The sequence below is a fragment of the Pezoporus occidentalis genome, unplaced genomic scaffold (genome assembly GCF_034315485.1).
Source record: "Pezoporus occidentalis ecotype Australia unplaced genomic scaffold, CSIRO_AGI_Poc_V1 ctg82, whole genome shotgun sequence".
NCBI classification, from domain to species: Eukaryota; Metazoa; Chordata; class Aves; order Psittaciformes; family Psittacidae; genus Pezoporus; species Pezoporus occidentalis.
In genome coordinates this window covers 2,654,621-2,674,890 of record NW_026916181.1, presented here as the reverse complement: position 1 = coordinate 2,674,890, position 20,270 = coordinate 2,654,621, and the positions used below count along the sequence as shown (strand labels likewise).

At 41.1% G+C, this 20,270-nt stretch overlaps 1 protein-coding gene across 9 annotated transcripts in view; it reads left to right on the top strand.

Annotated features, from left to right (window-relative positions):
• NKTR (natural killer cell triggering receptor) overlaps window positions 1–18,409 on the top strand; it is a 51,777-nt gene extending 33,368 nt beyond the window's left edge. For 5 of the 9 annotated variants that reach the window (XM_062603925.1, XM_062603922.1, XM_062603921.1 and 2 more), the window contains 5 exons: window positions 731–3,661; window positions 3,851–3,946; window positions 4,255–4,314; window positions 4,882–4,980; window positions 6,355–6,658. In XM_062603925.1, the coding sequence (XP_062459909.1) occupies window positions 731–3,661; window positions 3,851–3,946; window positions 4,255–4,314; window positions 4,882–4,980; window positions 6,355–6,433 (3,265 nt within the window). In that variant the 3' untranslated portion in view covers window positions 6,434–6,658. Of the gene's footprint in view, window positions 1–730; window positions 3,662–3,850; window positions 3,947–4,254; window positions 4,315–4,881; window positions 4,981–6,354; window positions 6,659–15,062 lie in introns of those variants that run through there. The other 4 variants (XM_062603924.1, XM_062603923.1, XR_009961825.1 and 1 more) reach the window with 3 other exon arrangements.
• The last annotated feature ends 1,861 nt before the right edge of the window (window positions 18,410–20,270 follow it).

Sequence of the window (20,270 nt, the reverse complement as noted above, 5' to 3'; positions counted from 1 at the left end):
ATCTTGGATACTTATTTAAGAAGTAATTAATTGACCTGTCCAGTTTCCTGTTGCTTTCCCTATAGCTAGTCATGTCAGATTTCCTTTAACCTCAAACTTGGTTATGTGGTTTTTTTGAATACCAAGTAAGACAACAAAATCCATCAATCTTACGTTGTTTTAGTTATGTTTTTTCTGCAATTGCAAACTCGGAGATGGAAGCCAGCTCTTCAGAATTTCCGATGACTTGATAATAAATAGGAGCTTATAACAAATTATATGTAATATTTTCAGTTTTTCTTTTTTATCTATTGTAAATTATTGCTGAATAATTTTATATATTGTGTGTTCAGTTTATTGCTGTATTGCAACATACCACCTAAAAGAATACTAAATAAGATGTTTTAAAATTTGTATTTAAATGTTTAAGAATCCTTTTGTTGTAGATGTCAAAGACATGTAGTCTAGGGTAGTTAAAGCATTGACTCTCTTTACATAGGCACTACAGTATGCAAAATTTTCTGATGTTGGCTGATTTAGTTGTTAGAGAGAAGTAGCTTTCTTGATAGTGATGTAATTCGTATCTTAAAAAGAGTGTAACAAGCTCAGTTAAAACATAATTGTCTGGTAGTAAAGGGGGGTGTGTGTTAATTTCTCTTAAACTTAATTACTTGCCTTGGAGGTGTGGAAAATACTTAATTTATCTGAAGTTTTTAAAGAATTTCCACTCAGTGTGGGGTTTGTTTTCTAGGTTGAGCGACCCATGTACAAGCAGATGGGATGAAAGAAGTGTGTCCCAGAGATCAAGATCTTGGTCACGTAATGGTTATTCTGATTTAAGTACTGTGAGATACTCTAGCCACCACAAAAAGCACAGAAAAGATAAAAAAAAGATGAAACATAAAAAGAAATCTAAAAAGCAGAAGCATTTCAAGAAGCACAAGCAAACAAAAAAGAAGAAAACGTCCGCTTCATCAGATGTAGAGTCTTCTCATTCCTTCCTCAGGAGGACAAAATCATCTTGTGATCATGACAGGAAATCTCGTTCTTCTTCATCATCTTCCAGACATTCCTCCAGAAGGGACTGGTCTAAATCTGACAAGGAAGACCAGAGCTCATCAACTTTATCAAGCAGAGGGACTCGATCATACTACAGGTCCAGATCTAGGTCTAAATCAAGATCTTACTCCCGAAGAAGCTCTAGATCAAGATCAGCCTCTAAATCATCATGTTCACGAAGTAGGTCAAGGTCAAGTTCTAACCCTAGGCATCAAAAGACAGTTTCCAGTTCTCCACGAAATATTTCAACGCGATTAAATGAGAATAAGCTTACCAAGACTGCTGAGCCTGTAAGAGCAGCTATACTCCCAAGTGATAAAGTTGTCGTACCACCAGTTGTCTCAGAAAACCTCCCTGTTATACCCTTAAGTGAGAGTCCACCACCTTCAAGGTGGAAACCTGGGCAGAAACCATGGAAGCCATCCTATGAGCGAATTCAGGAAATGAAAGCTAAAACGACACATTTAATGCCCACACAAACTAATTACAATTTAGTAGCTGTTAAAGAGCCTAATACTACTTCCTCATATCATAAGCGACAAAGGAGTTCAGATAGCGATCGAAGTGGTTATTCCAAATACCATAGTGACAGAAGCTCAGACAGTTGTCTGAGATCAAGAAGCAGGTCTTCTCGAAGTAGGTCATACTCAAGATCTTATACAAGATCTAGAAGTCCATCAAGCTCTAGGACAAAATCTCATTCTTCTGGCCGGTCACCATCACTGAGTAAATACTGCAGTGACAGGTCACGTTATAGTGAGTCAACGTCTTACTCTTCCCTTACTGACGATGACAGAAGCAAAAGAAAATCTGCATCAAGTGATCAGAAGGCTCGACCTCTTAAACTGAGGCAAGAAACAAGCTCTGAAAGCACTGTCCCTTATAAGCGTACAAAAGACTATGATGAGTCTTCTCAGGGCTTGAAAGGGAGTGATAGCTCATCATCTTCAGACTTCTCTACTGACAGTGAGCATTCTGCCAAAATGAAAGTAGTCCAAGAAAAAGAAGGCCGTTTTCAGTTAGAAAGAGGTACTCAGAAACAGGACAAAAATAGCTTAAGTTCTGAGCAAGGGGAGAAGGAACCCAAGTGTGAGCAGGATTCTGATGATGCTAAAAAGAAAGCAGCTAAGGAGAAATCTTCTGAGCAACCTAGGGGTGGTGGAAAAACTAAACAAAAATCCTATTCAGGTAGTAAATGGGACTCTGAATCAAATTCTGAAAAAGGAGAGGCAAGGCGTAATAGGGGAGATTCCAGACTCTCCTCTAGTAAAGAAGAAGGAGAGGCCACATCAGGATCTGATGCAGAGCTTAGTGTTACCAAAAGAATAAAAAAACAATCAAATTCTTCAGAAGGCTTTCTGGATTCTGATTGTACATGGAAGACAAGCAAGCAGTTGTCATCTTCTGAGTCTGACAGCTCTTGTTCTAGCTCAACAAACATTAGAGGAAAGTCAAAAAAACACAAACGTGGATCGAAAAAAGCTCTTAAAAAATCCCATTCAAAAAAAGCAAAAGACAAATCAAAAGGGAAAAAGGAGAAGAAACACAAAGTTCAGAAAAGAAAAGAAATGTTTCATTGGCAGCCCCCCCTGGAGTACGGTGAAGAAGATGATGATGAGATAAATGAAAAGCCAGTTACCAAGGATGATAAAGAAAAGCAGCTTAACAGGAACTTAAAAGATAAAAACCAAGTTTATGACAAGGATGAAATAGTCAAAGATAAAATGAAAAATTTAACTGAAAAGCCTTCTGTGGATGAAAACCTTTTAACTAAAAACCCTACACGTGGTGCCTCTCCAGATTGTAATAACCTTAATAAAGATAGCATTGAAATGAATGCTTCAGACAGTATCTTAAATGCAGAAATAAATGTGACCAGTTGCAAAGATGAGATGAAACAAGCTGAAGAAAGTAACCAGAATGGATTGCAAGATGTTATTGAGACAGATGACAACATGGAGATTTGTACTCCAGATCGTAACTCACCAGGGAAGGTTGATGTAGATGTTTTGTCTCCTGTCATTCTCACTGCTAAACCTCAGGCTTTAGCTGCTAGTATAAACAAAGATTTACAGGTTAAGACCCATGAACAAGATGCTGTCAAACTAGGAAACAATGTTATAGACTTCATGAATATTAAAGAAGAAAAAGAAATGGGAATACAAGAAAATAATTCTGCTCCTGTGTCTAGTGCTAAAGACTGTAGTTTAAAAAGTGAAACTACTGAAAATACACAAAGCAATACGATAGATAATAAATGGAAGCCTTTGCAAGGTGTTGCTAACTTACAACCAACCACAATTAGTACTGCTGCAGAAGTTAAGAACATAGCTTCAGCACCAGAGCCTAAACCAGCAGGTTTAAGAATTGAAATAAAAGCTAAAAATAAAGTAAGGCCCGGATCTCTGTTTGATGAAGTTAGAAAAACAGCACGGCTAAATCGAAGGCCAAGGAACCAAGAAAGTTCCAGTGAGGAAGAATCTCCAAGTAGAGATGATAATAGCCCATCCAGGAGTCTCAGTAGGTCACGAAGTAAATCTGAATCTAAATCCAGACGCAGAACAAGGTCCATATCTTACAGTCACTCAAGAAGTCACTCACGAAGTTCTACATCTTCATATCGGTAAGAAGTTTGTGCTACTCCCACAGCTGAAAGTGAAAGCTCTGATATTTTGAAGTCTTATTTTCTTTTTCAGCTATGTCACTTATCAAGTATGGAATAAATACCTAGCTTAAAAGATGAAGCTTTATAATGGTCTTCTCTTCATTTACATCCTATTTTGTGCTTTTCAAAGTTGTTCATTCATTGTAGATCAAGAAGCTACACAAGAAGCCGAAGCAGAGGATGGTATAGTAGAGATCGGTCAAGAAGTCGAAGTAGTTCTTACCACAGTTACAAGAGCCGTAGGTAAGTTTCTCTAACTGGTGACAGTATTAGGATGTATTACAAACCAGTCTGATGCCTCAGTCTCTGAGCTTGGCTATACGCTTGGCTATGCGTACTACAGTCTGAAGTAGCTACTTGAAATGTGCAGGTTAGAATAGTTGGATTTCAGAATTTCCTGTTACTGAAAAATAATTTTATCTAATGTTTTGTAGTACAGATAAGGAATTTTGATCAAAATATGTTACTTGCCTCTTGCTTCACCCTCTTCCCTCTCTCTTCAGCACTTGTTTCTGATTAACTTAAAACATCTCTGTTTTTGTTTTTGTCAGTCGAACCTATAGTAGAAGTAGATCCAGAAGTAGTTCTTACGATCATCATAGTCGATCCAGGTATGGATTATAGCTTTATAAAAGCTGTATTATAGTTTTATACAAACTCTGTAGTAAATGTGCGTATTATAAAAAAATAAAATCTAAGAGTACCTCTTTATCTATGGTATTTACATTTTATAATATCGTGATAGCACCTTGAATCAAAGCAAAATCGACATCAGATACATTTAAAAGCAGAAAATAACAAAATCATCTTGGCATTGCTGTTATAGATGATACGAGATAAGTAATAGTGAACCCATTTCCCTTTATTGGTTAAAAAAAACCAACTGAGGTATAAATGATGTTTACTGCATCTGCAATTTGTAGAGAAAATGTGAAATGTGAAACTGTTTAAATGGTTACTGTCTCTTTTCTGGGTTAATAAATTTGAGATTTTTACTGTTGTTTTTAAGGTACTTGTATTTAAACTTTTATAAAATATAGAATTATTGTTTGACACACCCTTCAAAAGTAATTTCTGTATAGCTGCTCATCTCTGTATATGAATGTCTTTGATACATATATTATACATTTTAGATAAGGAATTGTAAATTTACACTTAACTTTATTTTCCTTATAAAGTAGGTCATACACATATGATAGTTACTACAGCAGAAGTCGAAGTCGAAGTAAAAGGAGTGACAGCTATCGAAGATCCAGAAGTTATGATAGGCGATCCAGGTAGGTTTTTGCTAGCATGACTTGACACTGAATTTATGTAAAAGAATTTGCTAAATATATACTTAGGATGTTCATGAAGGCTGATGTGGTTCTTTTTCCCCCAAGCGTAAAAAATGCATTGTTAGCAAAAGTAGTAATTAAAGCCAGTTCAAATTAGAGCAAGCATGTGATTGAGGAAATCAGAATTTCTAACATACTAAATTTGAGGATGGGGAAGAAACTAGGGGAAGAAAGATTTGAGAAGGCTCCAGTTCATTGTATATATGCATTCAAAATACATACATGTAATTTTTTATTAATTTTAAATGTTTCTTAAAAACTACAGTGAACATAAGATTTAAATCAAGTGTCCTATTGTGGATTAAAAAATACCCAGTCTGCAGAGAATGTCATTGGATGGTAAATTCTATCAGTGATGATTTGCTTTTGTACCTTTTTAATGTCCCACATTAGTGGTGAATCAGGAAGACCCCTAAGACTACTGTAAATTTTTATCCCCTGCTGTCCTCATGCTTATTTTTCCAGAACTTTGTACCAGCTTTTAATGGACTTTGTTCTCGCCCATTTCCACATCTAGCTCTAACAGTAGGACAATTCTCATCATGTGTTTGAGGGGAAATGAGATTGGCTTGTGGAAAAAAGACTTGCAAAATCATTGGTTTAGGATGTTGGGAAGCTTCAGAGGAACAATGCTGGATTAGGATGTGTTCACCTTTTGTTTAGAAAGCCTTCTCTACAGGCATGAGGCTAGAAAACCTCTAATGAAAGTTTATTCTGTGTAATTAGAATATGTCCTGTGGCTTGTCTGAAACCATCTGGACTCTATCTTGATGTTTAGCCAGGTGCTTGGAATTTGTCCGTATAAGCCAAAATATTTTAATCTACAATTTCCACTCTGCAGACAGTCATCCTCCTCTGTTGTTGTTACGGGGCCTAATTCATAAGATCCTTCTTCAGATGAAGCACTGTAACATATATAAAGCAAGGATTTGGGAAATAATTGAGAAAATGCTTGCAATTATAAAATTATGTTTGTTAGAATATACTTCTCAGCTATTAGCATTTACAAATCCAGTTATTTGGGATGAGAAGACAAGAAGTTTTGTAGTTATCAGAGAAGACAAGAAATTATGTAGTTACAACCACAGTTGTTTGACTGGAGTTACACAGGGTTTTCATCCTTTGAATTAATCATCATTTTAATTTGAGAGTCCTTTAACGAATACTTCAGTTATATGAAATATCCTGTAAAAGACTTCTTATATGTTTTCTTGCTGTCTTTTGTGCTTCTTGACATTTTTTTTTTTACATGATGAAATTTTGAATTTGAAGCTCAAAATACAATTTTGAGGCATTTTAATCTTTTCTTTGTAGATCTTACGGCTCTGACAGTGAAAGCGATCGCAGTTACTCTAACAATCGGAGCCCCAGTGAAAGCAGCAGATATAGCTGAAACCGTTTCTTTTACGATGGAAACTGCATTTAATAATTTTTTTTTCAGTGTTATGTTAAAACCGTTTTGACAGTGTCACAAGTAAAGTTGAAGGGTGTTTACTGAGTTAGTTGAAACTTTCCTATTTAACGGTGAACTCGCCTGAGAGACTGTGTACTTATGAAGTGTAAGTATACTGTATACTTACGGAGTATACAGTCATGTATACTCCATACATAGTACTCCATAGAACTTAACTGGGTTTTTTATTAATTTTTTTTAATATCAACTGCTTTTACAAAACATGAAATTAAAAAAAAATAAAAAAGTACTATTTCCTTGAATTAGGTTTCCAAGCCATGAATGACAGGCGAATTTGCTGCTACCACTTTTCTGGGTGCAGCTATTGTTACTGTCTTCAAGTATGTTTATAAACATCTTAGGTCTTCCTGCCTGTTCCTGTTAAATAGATGCTAGCAACTGTAAAACTGTGAAGAAAAAAACCAAACCTTCTAACAAAGGCTGCCATTTCTAGTTTATTAAAATGCTTTTTCTAATGCTGGAAGATGGGTTTCTGTGATGTCTTGTTGATTATTGCATTATATACAGTGCATATGCACAAGAGCTAGGTGATGAAAACAAAGGCTGCCACTCTGTCTTAATCCTTTCTGTACTGTGATTTCAGAAGTCTGCTGAAAAGGGTGAGATTACACAACACGAATTGTTAAACTGACAATAGTGAGCAGAAGCATGACGGATTTTGCTCTTGATATCCATTTTGTCTAAACTTTACATTTAAAGTTAATTTTGTGATAAAACAGCAATACTCTCAAGTGTCTAAGAATTTTGAATTCAATTTCAGTTCACATTACGGTGCTTGGTGTACTTCAGCATATTTTGAAGTTGAATGTTGTAAACTGTTGAGTATATCACAAGTTTGTTCAAAACACTTTTTTAATGATATGTAATGATAATTTTTAAAAAAAAAACCAACCATAATGGTTCCTTTATAAGAATGTCTGTAGGTGTATTCCATTTGCCATAGGGAGCATCAGATACTGATATTGCAAATACTGATCTACATATTGTTAAAGTGATATAACTACAAAAAGCCTGGTATGCCTGGTAAAAAGCATGGACAGTACTTTCAAAGTAAAGTTTAATACCAAAAATGACTCTGTGTTACAGGTAAATGGTTTGCAGAAAAACACACAGATTTCAGCTGAAGAGCACTGAGCAATTTTTACGATATTCTGATTTGAGTTGATTTTAAATAATTTGTAAAGTTTTTCAGTGTCTAGGAAGTTGTGTACTTAGACACAGTTTTATAGTGGCATAATAATAAAAGTGAGCTCTGTAGTGAAAAAACAGATTAACACAGCTTTATTAGAGCTAAAGGGTACTGTTGTATGATAATAGTTTTCATTACCAACTTTCTGTAATGTCTTGAGATGCTTTCATTTTCTCAAATTTTTCAGATACTGAAATTACAAAAAACCCAACAACCTCATCAGGACCCAACAGCTTTGAAAATTGAAAGTGGTAATTTCTTGCTTAGACATTAATTCATGCAGTCTCTTTGATTGAATTAAGCTATGCAAAATTAGCTTTTGATACACTTCAGAAACATGAAAAGAAAGCTCAGAGTGAAGTTTGAAGATAGTGATGGTGCCCTCCCTTTCTGCTCATGAACAGCTGAGTAAGACGTTTGTCGTAAGTTCCCAAAACTGAATTTGTCATACTGTTTTTTCCACTTTTGAGAAGAACTCAAAATTCTGGGCTTATACCCTTCCTCCTCTTGAAGCTCAATGAAAAATTGTGTGCATGTAATCCTTTCAAATCAATATTTTGTAAGCTTCTTGTGCTTTTTTTAACACTAAGGACATTTATTACTCAAGTCAGTACACATCTACAGGCATGTTTCTAACAGTAGCCACCATTTCAAAGTCCTCAACAGATAGTGCTAACTCAAAAGAGTTTCACAGTTTTGTTTTTTTCCCTTACTGAGAAAATAGAACTAGTGGGTTAGTGGTCTGTAAAAATGCACAACTATAAAGACTGTCATTTACTTACTAGAGAAGAATTTGCTCCAGCATTGGACTTCATCGTATTTCAGATCAGAGTTGACTTTTTAAGATCAGGTAAAGGTAATAAAAATACAGTCAATCAGTTAATTGCAGTTGTCCAAAATTACTGTAATGCCATTAATGGCTATTTCATATCTTGAATTAAAGCTTTATAAAGAAATTATATCTGGTAGATGACTGGGGGAGGGGTTTGAGTGAAGGGGGGAGGGTGTATTTTTACTTAATGAAGTCTGTTAAGTTCTGCTTCAGATAGAAAACGTACCCCTGAGCTGTTTTTTCTAATGTTGGTCTGTGGTTTTGCAATTTTGTTACTCAAAGGTAGTTGCTGTTTGTAAAATAAACTTTTGTATATATCTGCAAATACTGTTTTCTCTACATCTGGAACAATCCATTGCTGCTTGAGGGGAAACAGGCAGGGAAATTAAAAATACACTGATTTCTGTATCTGCTTTTCTCCGTTGCAAGACTGCATACAAGTTGCCTTTCCTTTTCCTGACCTACATAGGGAATGATTCCTTAGCAAGACTCTGTGCTGTGTTTACATAAGAGTCATCGTCAGAGCAAATATTTTGAAATTTCTATGTGATTTGAGGTCTTACCATTTCCTAAAGATGTATAAAGGGTCCTTTCCTCTGTGAAAAGATACACTTACCAGATCTACACGGAAATCTCTGTATGAGCCGGGTTTAATTACTTCACTAAATATTCTTTCCAAAATGCACGTTCCCACATCATTTCCATAGCATGTTGGAAATGTGGTATTAGTTCAAGTTGGCAGAGGTAGTGGCTCAGCAGACTAATCCATTGGTCTTTTAGACCTTCTGTTCCAGAAAACATTGATTTATTTGGAAATGCTGGCTTTGACTTAATGGAAAGGCTTGGCCTAAGGTAAAAAGGACAAGTGGAAGCATTTCCTTGTTTGATTTAGTTTAATCCAGTTAACCTGGCGTTTCCCAAACTTGGGAGCACTGCGTTTAGAAGGCATAAGAAATAATAGAATTACGGAGTAGTTTGCATTGAAAGGGACGTTAAAGCTCATCTAGTTCCAGCCCCCTGCATGGGTAGGGACACCTTCCACTAGACCAGGTTCCTTAAAGCTCCATCCAACTTGGCCTTGAACACCTAGGCAGGAACAATAGGAACTCCAGGTGCTGTGAGCTAGACTGATGGAAGGTGTAAAAAAAAAAAATAAATAAAAGGTAATTTCAGGTAGGGGAAGGGTGGATGGCTGTGGCAGAATCAACTGTGTAAGAAATGTTACACAATCTGTCTCACGCTGTAGCAAAAAACAGTCTTTTGTTAAAAAGAGGTAGTCCTTTTAACTGTAATTTTGGGTTTTGTGCTTAATAAAGCCCTATTCTGTGCAGAAGCTGAACATCAGGATCCTGGAGCCGCTCCCACGTGCTGCGGAGCTGCTGCTGTAGAGGTCAAGGCATCACCTTGAGCCGGGAGGAGGCTGGCGGCAGGCGCTGTGCTGGAGCACACGTGTTAAAAATAGAGCGGCTGACACCCAGTTACGTATGCTTCATTAGTGACACTTTCCTATTAAAGTGAATCTTAAATCCTGCAAAGCAGTAAAACTATCACTCAAGTATAGGTGCTTTCATGAAAAAAGTAGAGGTTGATTTTTAAGTAAGGGTAGGAGTGTATGTGTGTGTGTCTGCGGTTGTTTTGGCAATAGATGACCTGCTGCACAGTACACAGTATATTGTTGTGGTGCAGCTCTGCAAGAGCAAAGTGTTCTGTTTGCAGTTGCAGGTGAGTGACTTAATGTATCCAGAATAAGACACTATTAAATGAACCATCTGGCTATGAAACAGCTAGTTCTTACAAAGCACATATTTACAAAGCAACAGCATAAATCTGCTTTTCCTATGATACCAACAGAGCTTTCCTTCCTACCATATCGCTTCTAAACAAGGGCTACTTGTGTCCTTGCACTTGAGGGTAAGAAGTATTCGACGTGCTCTTTCAGAAGATCACTGAGTATCTATCAGTGTATTAAATTTCTGTTGATGGCTTTGTGTGGTTCATCATGATCATGCTTACAGTTTGGAGCAGAACACAGTATTTAGATGACCTTGAGCTGCACTCTGGAATCCATCTGGCTTAATTTCCAAACTGAACATTGCCTGGGATTTAAATAATGAAAAGATAAAGCTTTGAATGCCCCACCTCCACTCCACACCCATATAGATAACTTTATGTTCTTATATGCTTGTGAAACAGTAAAGATTTTGCCACCCAATTTTAAAATGTTTAACTGTGGTGAGTTAAAAATTTAAAAATTATATAAACAATTAAAGGGCCCCAGTCTGGAATTTAATAATATCCATGTAATCTGTCTGAAGCAGGGAGGATTGCACATGCAAAATCAGTCTGTGGCAGTTTTCCTGTGGTTTTTTTAATAGAAGTAATATATTTCAGAGTCACAGTAGAGGCACACAGGGAAGCGAGTGTTAATTTGGTATTAACTGGTGTTTCTCCTCTGATGTTAGGCTTGTTCAGCCTGGGGAAGAGAAGGATCCAGGGAGACCTTAGAGCAGCCTTCCAGTATCTGAAGAGGCCAATAGCAAAGCTGGAGAGGGGCAGGTAGGGATAGGACAAGGGAGTATAGATTTGTGCTGAAAGACAGTAGATTTAGATGAGATCTGAGAAAGAAGCTCTTACCTGTGAGGGTGGTGAGGAACTGGCACAGGTTGCCCAGGGAAGCTGTGGCTGTCCCATCCCTGGCAGTGTTCAAGGCCAGGTTGGATGGGGCTTGGAGCAACCTGGTCTAGTGGAAGGTGTCCCTGCCTATGGCAAGAGGGGTTGGAACTATATGGCCTTTAAGGTCCCTTCCAACCCAAACCATTCTATGTCTGTCTTCAGAAAAGTATGATGCAGCCCAAGAGAACCAAGTATCCTTACCCCCACAGTGGTATAACAGCGAGTGCTGAGCTCATCACACCTTGCAAGCACATGTAGCTCCCAAAGGAGCATTATGTCCTAGTCCTGACCGTAGGCTGCAAAATTCCTTAGTTAATTCCTTAATTTAGTCAGGAAGGGACTGCCCTTCCTCTTGGGCTTTTTCCTCCAGCTCATCATGCACCCTGTGACAGAAGAGAAGGAAAAGTTCTCCCTGGCTCCTGGAGCCTTGGCTGCCCATCCCATCATTTGGGCAGCATCTGCATAACTACTCCCCAATGCATTTTAGAAAAGAAGCCATGGAAAGCCTGAGGAGGATTGGGAAGGTTGTTAGGAATCAGGGAAGGTAAAGGACTGAGTGCTGCACTTCCAGGAGAAATGCCCAGCTCTCTCAGGAAGGTACCAGTGAGATGAATCGATTTAGAGGCTCTTGGGTCTTCTGATGCTTGTTGAAGAAGTACGGTTGAGATAAAACGAAGAAGCAAACCCATTCTAGATGCTTATTTGGCATAAGGGAAGGTGTTTGGGTTGTTTTCATCATCATATGAATGTCAGTTTTATGTGTTGGAATTCACTGTCGCAGAACTCCAAGGCAAAGGGAGGCGAGCGCTCCCCTGGCAAACCTCCACCCTGGGTGCCCCTGCCCACTCACATGGCCAAACCAGATGCTGCTTGTTCCAGATTAAAGCAACTGCCTGCCTGCCTGACGTGCCTTGCTGTTAGAAATTGCCTTCACGCTGCGGGGCAGCCTCAACCATGGAGGACTTTTGGTTTATGCCATCTGTGGGCTCTGGCTGAAAGCTGGAAAGCTTTCCTGGTAAAAGCAGTGTATTGGTGGTTATAACCAATTGCAGGTGTGAAAAGAAAGGAAAAAGCAAGAAGACAACTTAGTGGGCTTTTTGCAACGGCCCTGTGTAAACAACTGTGCTTAATAGTGGCTCTATAAAGCTGTTGAGGGTATTTTTGTTATTAATCCCTTTATGCTGTTGAGGTCTCTAGAATCCTCTAGTGACGGCTTCCACCTTTTAAAGAAGTAACACTGGGGGTGGGGAATTAATTCCTTTTTTTTCTACTGTAATGTGCATTTGATAACTTCATTGAGTGTCCTTAGCTGCTATTTTAAGAGAAATAGCGAGCAATGGTTCCCTGGTTGTTTCATTTCACTTATTTTCAGATTCTTTAACATAGCAACCTATCAGTCCTCTCTGTGTCCCACGACTAGCACTGACCAGGGCTTCTCCACGTTGCCTGCCCATGTCACCCATTTGTCACTGGCATAGCCATGCCTTGGACACTATTCTGGGGAATGCACTAGATACCTCATATACCGCTGACTTTGCTAGAAGCTACATGGTTATTCAGATCTGGCTGAATAGCAACAGCCTTCAGCCCCTGAGCTCTTACCTCTCCCTTCTTCAAAGACAATCCTTGTGACAAACAGGATGGTTGAGGAGGACCAGTTTAGAGATCATTTAGGCAAACTTGACAACCACAAATCCATGGGCCCTGATGGGATACAGCCACAACTGCTGAGGGGGCTGGCAGATGTTACTGCTAAGCCATTCTCCATCATCTTTGGAAAGTCATAGACAATCTCAGGAGTGCAGGCTGGATGAGTGGATGGTGAGGTGGTGGATTGAGAACTGGCTGAATAGCAGGTCTCAGAGGGTTGTGATCAGTGGCATAGAGTCTAGTTGTAACTAGTGGTGCCCCCCAAGGGTCAGTATGGGGCCCAGTGTTATTTCACTTATTCGTCAATGGCTCGGATGAAGGGATAGAGGGTGCCCCCAGCAAGTTTGCTTAATTACATGAAACTGGGAGGAGTGGCTGACAAAAGTGCTGGTTCTGTCATTCAGCAAGACCTGGACAGGCCAAGTTGGGTGGAGAGCAACCTATTGAAATTCAACAAAGGCAAGTATAGGGTCCTGCATCCAGGGAGAAATAAGTGCATGCAAGGCTGGGGGGCTGACCTGCTGGGAAGCAGCTCTGTGGAGAAGGGCCTGATGGTCCTGGTGGACAGCAAGTTGTCCATGAGCCAGCAATGTGCTCTTCTAGCCAAGAAGGGCAATGGTATCCTGGGGTGATGCAGGAAGAGCATTGCCAGCAGGTCAAGGGGGGTCATCCTCCCTCTACTCTGCCCTCGTGAGGCCTCATCTGGAGCACTGTGTCCCATTCTGGGCTCCCCAGTTAAAGAAAGGCAAGGAGCTACTGGAAAGAGTCCAGCTACAAAAATTATTCAGGGTCTGGAGCATCTCATATGAGGAAAGGCTGAGAGAGCTGGGACTGTTCAGCCTGGACAAGTGACAGCTGAGAGGGGATCTTATGAATGCATACAAATACATTAAGCACAGGTGTCAAGAGGATGCAGCCAGACACTTCAGTGGTGCCCAGCAAAAGGATGAGGGGCAACAGGCGTAAACTGAAACCCAGAAAGTTCAAACTGAATATGAGGAAGAGCTTCTTTACTTTGAGTGTGGCACAGCACTGGTTGGACAGGGTTTTGGGCAGCCTGGTCAGTGGAAGGTGTCCCTGCCCCTGGTAAGGGGTTGAAACTGGATGAGCTTTAATGTCCCTTCCAACCCAAACCATACTGTGATTGCATGATATCCTGAGTCTATCAATACACCTCTTGTTTTTTTTCCATTAAACTAGGGGGGTGTAAGACAAAAAAAAAAAAGAAACAGCTGTAAGTGCCAAAACGCACATACAGATGCAGAAATGCAGTTCTAATGATGGATTTCCTATAGACTTCCTGGAGGAAACTGCACAGATTCCATGATTGTCTTTCATTTCTATCAATAGCTTCAAACCAGTGCCTTTCAGAAGAAGTTTATGATGGAGAATACAGTAAAAAGGGACCTTTCTGCCTATGCAGTTTTCTCCTTCATAGAGGCAGGATCCACTTTAGCTGTATTAATTGCAGTAGTTTTTAACCAACCTATCTGCAAAAAATGCCGGCACTGAGATTTAGGAGTTGAAATGCAAAACCAAAATTGCTTGAACTAGCCCCACACTATATATATATATATGTATATATAAAAGTATAGAAATAGAAAAAAAAATTGACTTTTTTTTAGAAGAAAGTATTTTCTGATGTCTAAACTAAAGCTCCTTTGCTGCCACTTAAGCCTATCACTACTTCCTGCAGTTAGAAAGGAAGAGAATAACCACGTTAAATATTTGTAAAAGGCTTGGGCTGGCTTTTGCCCAGATCTGGTCTTTTCTGGATTAAATAGCTCCAAGACCTTTGTGATTTTTTGGGGGTGGTTTGGAAAGGGGTTAGGCTTGTTTTTTTTTAGGGGAAGTTTCAACTTCTTAGATCTCCCAACTCCTGGACTCCACCACCAGCCTGTAACATCCCCAAGTCATCATACCCAAATGAACAACATACTCTAGCCAAGGCTTCAAGGTGCCACGGAGATCTAAAATATCAATCCACGTGTCCTTCAGACATCATTTACATGTCCCTGCGTCTGTCTTACTGCTTTTGCAGTGATGTGAGCAGGGCTGCTTGCATCCCGGTAGGGATGCCTTGCTGCCCCTGCCTTCCCCTGCCGCATCCCTGCCTGTGCTGTGCTCTGCAGCTCAACTATTCTTACACAAGCAGTGAGTCTTCCTTTTGTTTCTACTAAATTGCAGCCTTTTTTTTTTTTCAGGCTATTTCTCTAATGTGTCAAGCTTGTTTTGAAGTTCCAGCCCATCCTCCAAAGTACTCAAAGTCCCTCCTGGCTTGGTATCATTTGCAGCTAGAAGAAGCAGATTTTCTATTCATGCAACTAATTATCAAAAAAATATCTTGAGCAGTACCAGGCCTGGGACAGATCCCCAGAGACTTCTGGCTGTGTATCTCTTCAGTTTCCCAGCACATCATAAGTAACATTCCTGCCTTCCAGCACTGCTTTCCTCCTGCTTCATGTTGTCTGTCCCTGCCATCTTTCTTCTTCCAGCTGGGCCAGGGGTGTGGGGATGTGAGCAGGGGCTGGCCTCTTAAGTTGAACTTCAGCTTGTCTGACGAGGTTCTGGATGCTGGGTCTTACAAAACATTGGCTGAAGGTGCCCATTGCTTGTTTCCCATAGTTGGCCTTGGAGCCGGTGTTTCTAATCCCCCCTGTAACCTTACCTTTGAAAAACTGAGTGATAGTGTATGCTTTCTGGGCCTTCCACCCTAACATATCTTCTCCTAGCTTCCACCTCACCCACATGACCCTCTCTGCTAAATATCTTTCTGCATCCTCCCTGAATCAAGATACCAGCACAAGTAGCAGCATTTTGTATTTTTCATAGAATTGCAGACTGGTTCAGGTTGGAAGGGACCGTAAAGCTCACCCAGTTCCAACCCCCTGCCATGGACAGGGACACCTTCTACTAGACCAGGTTGCTCCAAGCCCCATCCAGCCTGGCCTTGAACACTGCCAGGGATGGGGCAGCCACAGCTTCTCTGGGCAACCTGTGCCAGGGCCTTACCGCCTCCACAGGGAAGAACTTCTTCCTCAGATCTCATCTCAGTCTCCCCTCTGTCAGTTTAAAGCCATTCCCCCTTGTCCTGTTCATACCTGCCCTTGTCAAAAACCCCTCTCCATCTTTCTTGTCAGGCCTTTTAGGCATGGGAAGCTGCTCTAAGGTCTCCCCAGAGCCTTCTCTTCTCCAGGCTGAACATCCCCAACTTTCTCAGCCTGTCAAGTGCTTTCTTTAGTACTAATACAAATTGAGAATGTTTCTATGTGATCTTCACCGTGGAAATTTTTTTGTTTGGGGGATTATTTTCCATGTAGCTTAGGTAGTGGAAGAAAATTGACTGTTCTTTCTCTGTATGAGTATTTACTGCATAAGATGGTTTTGTGTCTTTCATGTTACCAGTTTATACCCCTTTGTGATGGAAAGGTTCCCCATGAATACCAGGGACCTAATAGAGCAAAGGGGCTTTGAAATTATTCAGCTCACACATATGTGCTTCACAAGTCCACCAAGCACCAGTGTTTCAACAGTACTCTTAAAAATAACCTCCCACCCAAAGTTATCTAAGGAAAAAAAGTAAGCATCTGGTTTGTTCCAAGAAAATAGGTAAAGGGCAGGACTCAAGTGGTGGGTCTGAAAGGTGGGAATTCATTTTGATGTGCTGTATCCTTGAACAGAAACTCCTAGTTGGGCAAAGTTTCCAAAGACTCTCTTGAATATAAATGCATCTCTGGGTATTTCCTGTAATTCTTGATAATTATTTCAATCAAGATATCAATTTATAACTTCCTGACTAATGAAATGCTGTTTCTTACCGCGTTATCCTTTCATATGTAAAGATGTCTTTGAACTGCAAGCCCCGTGCTGGGAAGACCCATGCAGCTTTCACACCTGGCACATCAACAAGCAAGCCCATCGCTGCACTGCAAACGTGACTTGGGGGTGGAACCAAAGCCCTTCTGGGCTGTCACAGAAATTCAGTCGTTATGTTTGCACAAGACAATGCAGGAACCATTTAATGTATGTTTTAGCTATGGATTGGATGAGGACTGAAGTTTATTGCTTCTTCTTGATGAAGCTTAGAGGTGATGAGCACTAATCCATGTGCATCTTGCTGGATTTGGGGGGAGTCTGGACTAGTAAACTGCCCCATTTTTCTGTAAGTTTGTCAAACCTAATGGTCTTTCATAGCAGCAGCAGGAGATAATATTTCAGGAGAACACGCAAGGCAAAAATTCCTTCAGTTCATTCCCTTTACTGATGCTCTCCCAGTATCAGTAATCATTACATCATGGAGCTGATGGAGTGAGTCCAGAGGAAGCCACGAATATGCTCCCAGGACTGGAGCACCTCTGCTGCGGAGACAGGCTGAGAGAGCTGGGCTTGTTTAGCCTGGAGAAGAGAAGGCTCTGGGGAGACCTTAGAGCAGCTTCCAGTGCCTAAAGGGGCTGACAAGAAAGCTGGAGAGGGGCTTTTGACAAGGGCAGGTATGAACAGGACAAGGGAGAATGGCTTTAAACTGACAGAGGGGAGATTGAGATGAGATCTGAGGAAGAAGTTCTTCCCTGTGAGGGTGGTGAGGCCCTGGCACAGGTTGCCCAGAGAAGCTGTGGCTGCCCCATCCCTGGCAGTGTTCAAGGCCAGGCTGGATGGGGCTTAGACCAACCTGGTCTAGTGGAAGGTGTCCCTGCCCATGATAGGGAGTTGGAACTGGATGAGCTTTACGGTCCCTTCCAACCCAAACCATTCTGTGATTTTATGATTCTAAGAATAGTTTTGCATTTACTGTATATGTTGCCTTTATGATTTGCTGCTCCTTGCTTGTAAGCTCCCAACACCATTCCCTTCTCCAAGTTGAAGGGTCCTGAGGCTGTCATTCTACCTTGTAAAGCACCTGCCCAACCTCATCAGCTATATTAGTAGTTGTTCTTTCTGCTTCCCCAACCCTATCATGCCCCTCTTTGACATCAGGACTACACACAGCAGTTGAAACGTGGATGCATCGGGGTTTTCTGAGGCAGCAAAGTGATGCCCTGAGCATTGGATTTGCTCAGGCAAGGCAGAGAAATAACAATTTCTTGGCTTTTTTTGGCTGCCACCTTGAATGCACCTTGGCTGTGTGCTGAGCCAGCAATTTCAGAGAGCTCCTGGTGGCAATCCAAGATCTCAGCTCTAGCTGCCAGTTCCAACCTCAGCATAGTGCAAGCATGCTTTCTCCTCCAGATGCTTTACTTTCCGTATTCCTACACCAAAGTTCATTTGAAACTTCCTTCTTTGCTTTTCCTTTTCTTTTTAGAGCTTCTTTGAGTCTCTTGCTGTCAGTGTGGCACTTGATGACCTTGGGAGAGCTCACTGCAAACACAGAGATGTAGGCCTACTCTTACTCCTCCAGATTGCTGATAAAGATGTCAAAAAGAACCCCAGGACTCAGTCTCTGGTATACCTCGCCATGGGTTCTTTTTCTACCCTGAAAAATGACCATTAAAGCCCTACCTTTTTCTTCTTCTCTTCTAACCAGCTTTTGAGCAATGAAAGGACCTTTTCTCCAGTCCTGTGGCAATTTAGGTTCTTTAATAGTCTGAGGGCTTTAAAAAACATATATAAATTATAAACACCTTCCCCACCTAGAATATAGAATCCACACACTTATTCATGGAAAAGGTTAAATTATGTTGAATTTGCTTTTGTCCAGTGCCCTGAACACAACAGCAGTTAAATTGGTGATGCAGGAGAGCGGTAGCAAGTAATGGCTGGAGAAAGGCCTGGTGGGAGGATAAAACTAACTTTTTTTTCCCCCAAAATAATAAAACTGCAAAGTCAAGTTGTTAATAGAGATTGTTTATCCAATACAACAGCAGTGAGGACAACCTGGCTTGGCTTCCTTGATACATCCAGTGCACAGGCCTCAATCTTAAAACCTGCAGTTAAGTAACACTTGAAATGAGCTCTTTTTCAGAGAATCCTAGAACCCCAAAATGGTTTGGTTTGGAAGGGACCTCAAAGCTCATCCAGTTCCAACACCCTGCCACAGGCAGGGACACCTTCCCCTAGACCAGTTTGCTCCAAGCCCCATCCAGCCTGGCCTTGAACACTGCCAGGGATGGGGCAGCCACAGCTTCTCTGGGGAACCCGTGCCAGTGCCTTATCCAAAAAAAGAAGACCTTGCAATGCTCTGTTCCTCTGCTGTAACTCATCTCAGAGACAAGCAGGACCAACTCAAAAAGCAGGGTGCTGTCAACTGCGGTGTGCTCTCCTCCCTTATAATTTATTTTGGTGACCCACCTGGAAAAAGTACTTCATGGTACCAATTCTGGTGCTGTGTTTTTGCTGCACTTGATTCTAATGAGCCCCACTGCTAATGAATTGATATCTGTCAACAGCGACACTGTGCCAGGGATGCAAGGACACTAAAGTCACACTAAGCCAGGCAGTGCGAAAAGACCCATCACAGCCTTACCTCACTCTGGGTTTTGGTACCCAGGAAGTATTTCTTGACATTCAGCAGCAGTGCAGATGTTTGGGCTGTGAAGGGTATGGGTCAGGGCTCCTCTTTGGTCCACATCCTGGGGTGGAGCAGTGAGAGAGCAGCAAGGACATGAAAAGATGAATTTCTTCCTCCCCCTTCTTGCCTGTTTTGAGTAAGACATTGTACCATGTGAGCTCTGGAGAACCCTTTTAATATAAACACTATGACTGGGGGGAGGCTGTCTCCACCTTCCTCCTCCAAGCAATTTTTCTTTAACACTTTGTTCTTCTCACCACTGTACTAGAATTCAAGGGTTGTAAGTAAACTTCCTAATACTGGCATTACTGGTAGGAAATGAGACCTGGAATCCAATATGTGCTCCTCTGAGAATTAAATCTGCCTGCTGCTGGATGCAGCAGATACCTGTGGGTGGGCAAATTACTAGGTGCATGAAAAACTGAGAAAACACAAATTCAGGAGCTTCCCTGAGCTTTCTGATGTGTCAGGGTCTTATTTGCAGTATGGATTCCCCTCCCTGCCTCCGTCAAACCAGAGAGGAAAAGCTATTCCCGGAGGAGCTGCAATCCCTCAAGAGGAAAATACCGCCTGACTTGGCATAAGGTGTGCTTTACAGCTCCAGGAGGTGGTGGCTCCCTCTCGGGCAGTGAGATGCCGGGTCAGCCGGGGCTGTGATTTGCAGCGGTGGATGGATGGATGGCCTTGGCATGCGCCTTGGCATCATATTGGAGAGTGGAGTAACAGTGTCTTCCCTGGCTTGGATCGCAGCCCTTCCACTGTGCAGGGGAGGAGGGTGAACACCAGCACGGCTGCTGCTCGCAGCTGCCTGCAGGAAGGAGACCATCCTCCTCAGGAAGGGCTGCTTGCTCAGGGGAGGTTTCACCCCTGTCCTCTGGAGGCCCTTCTGAGCCTGATCCCCACGCTG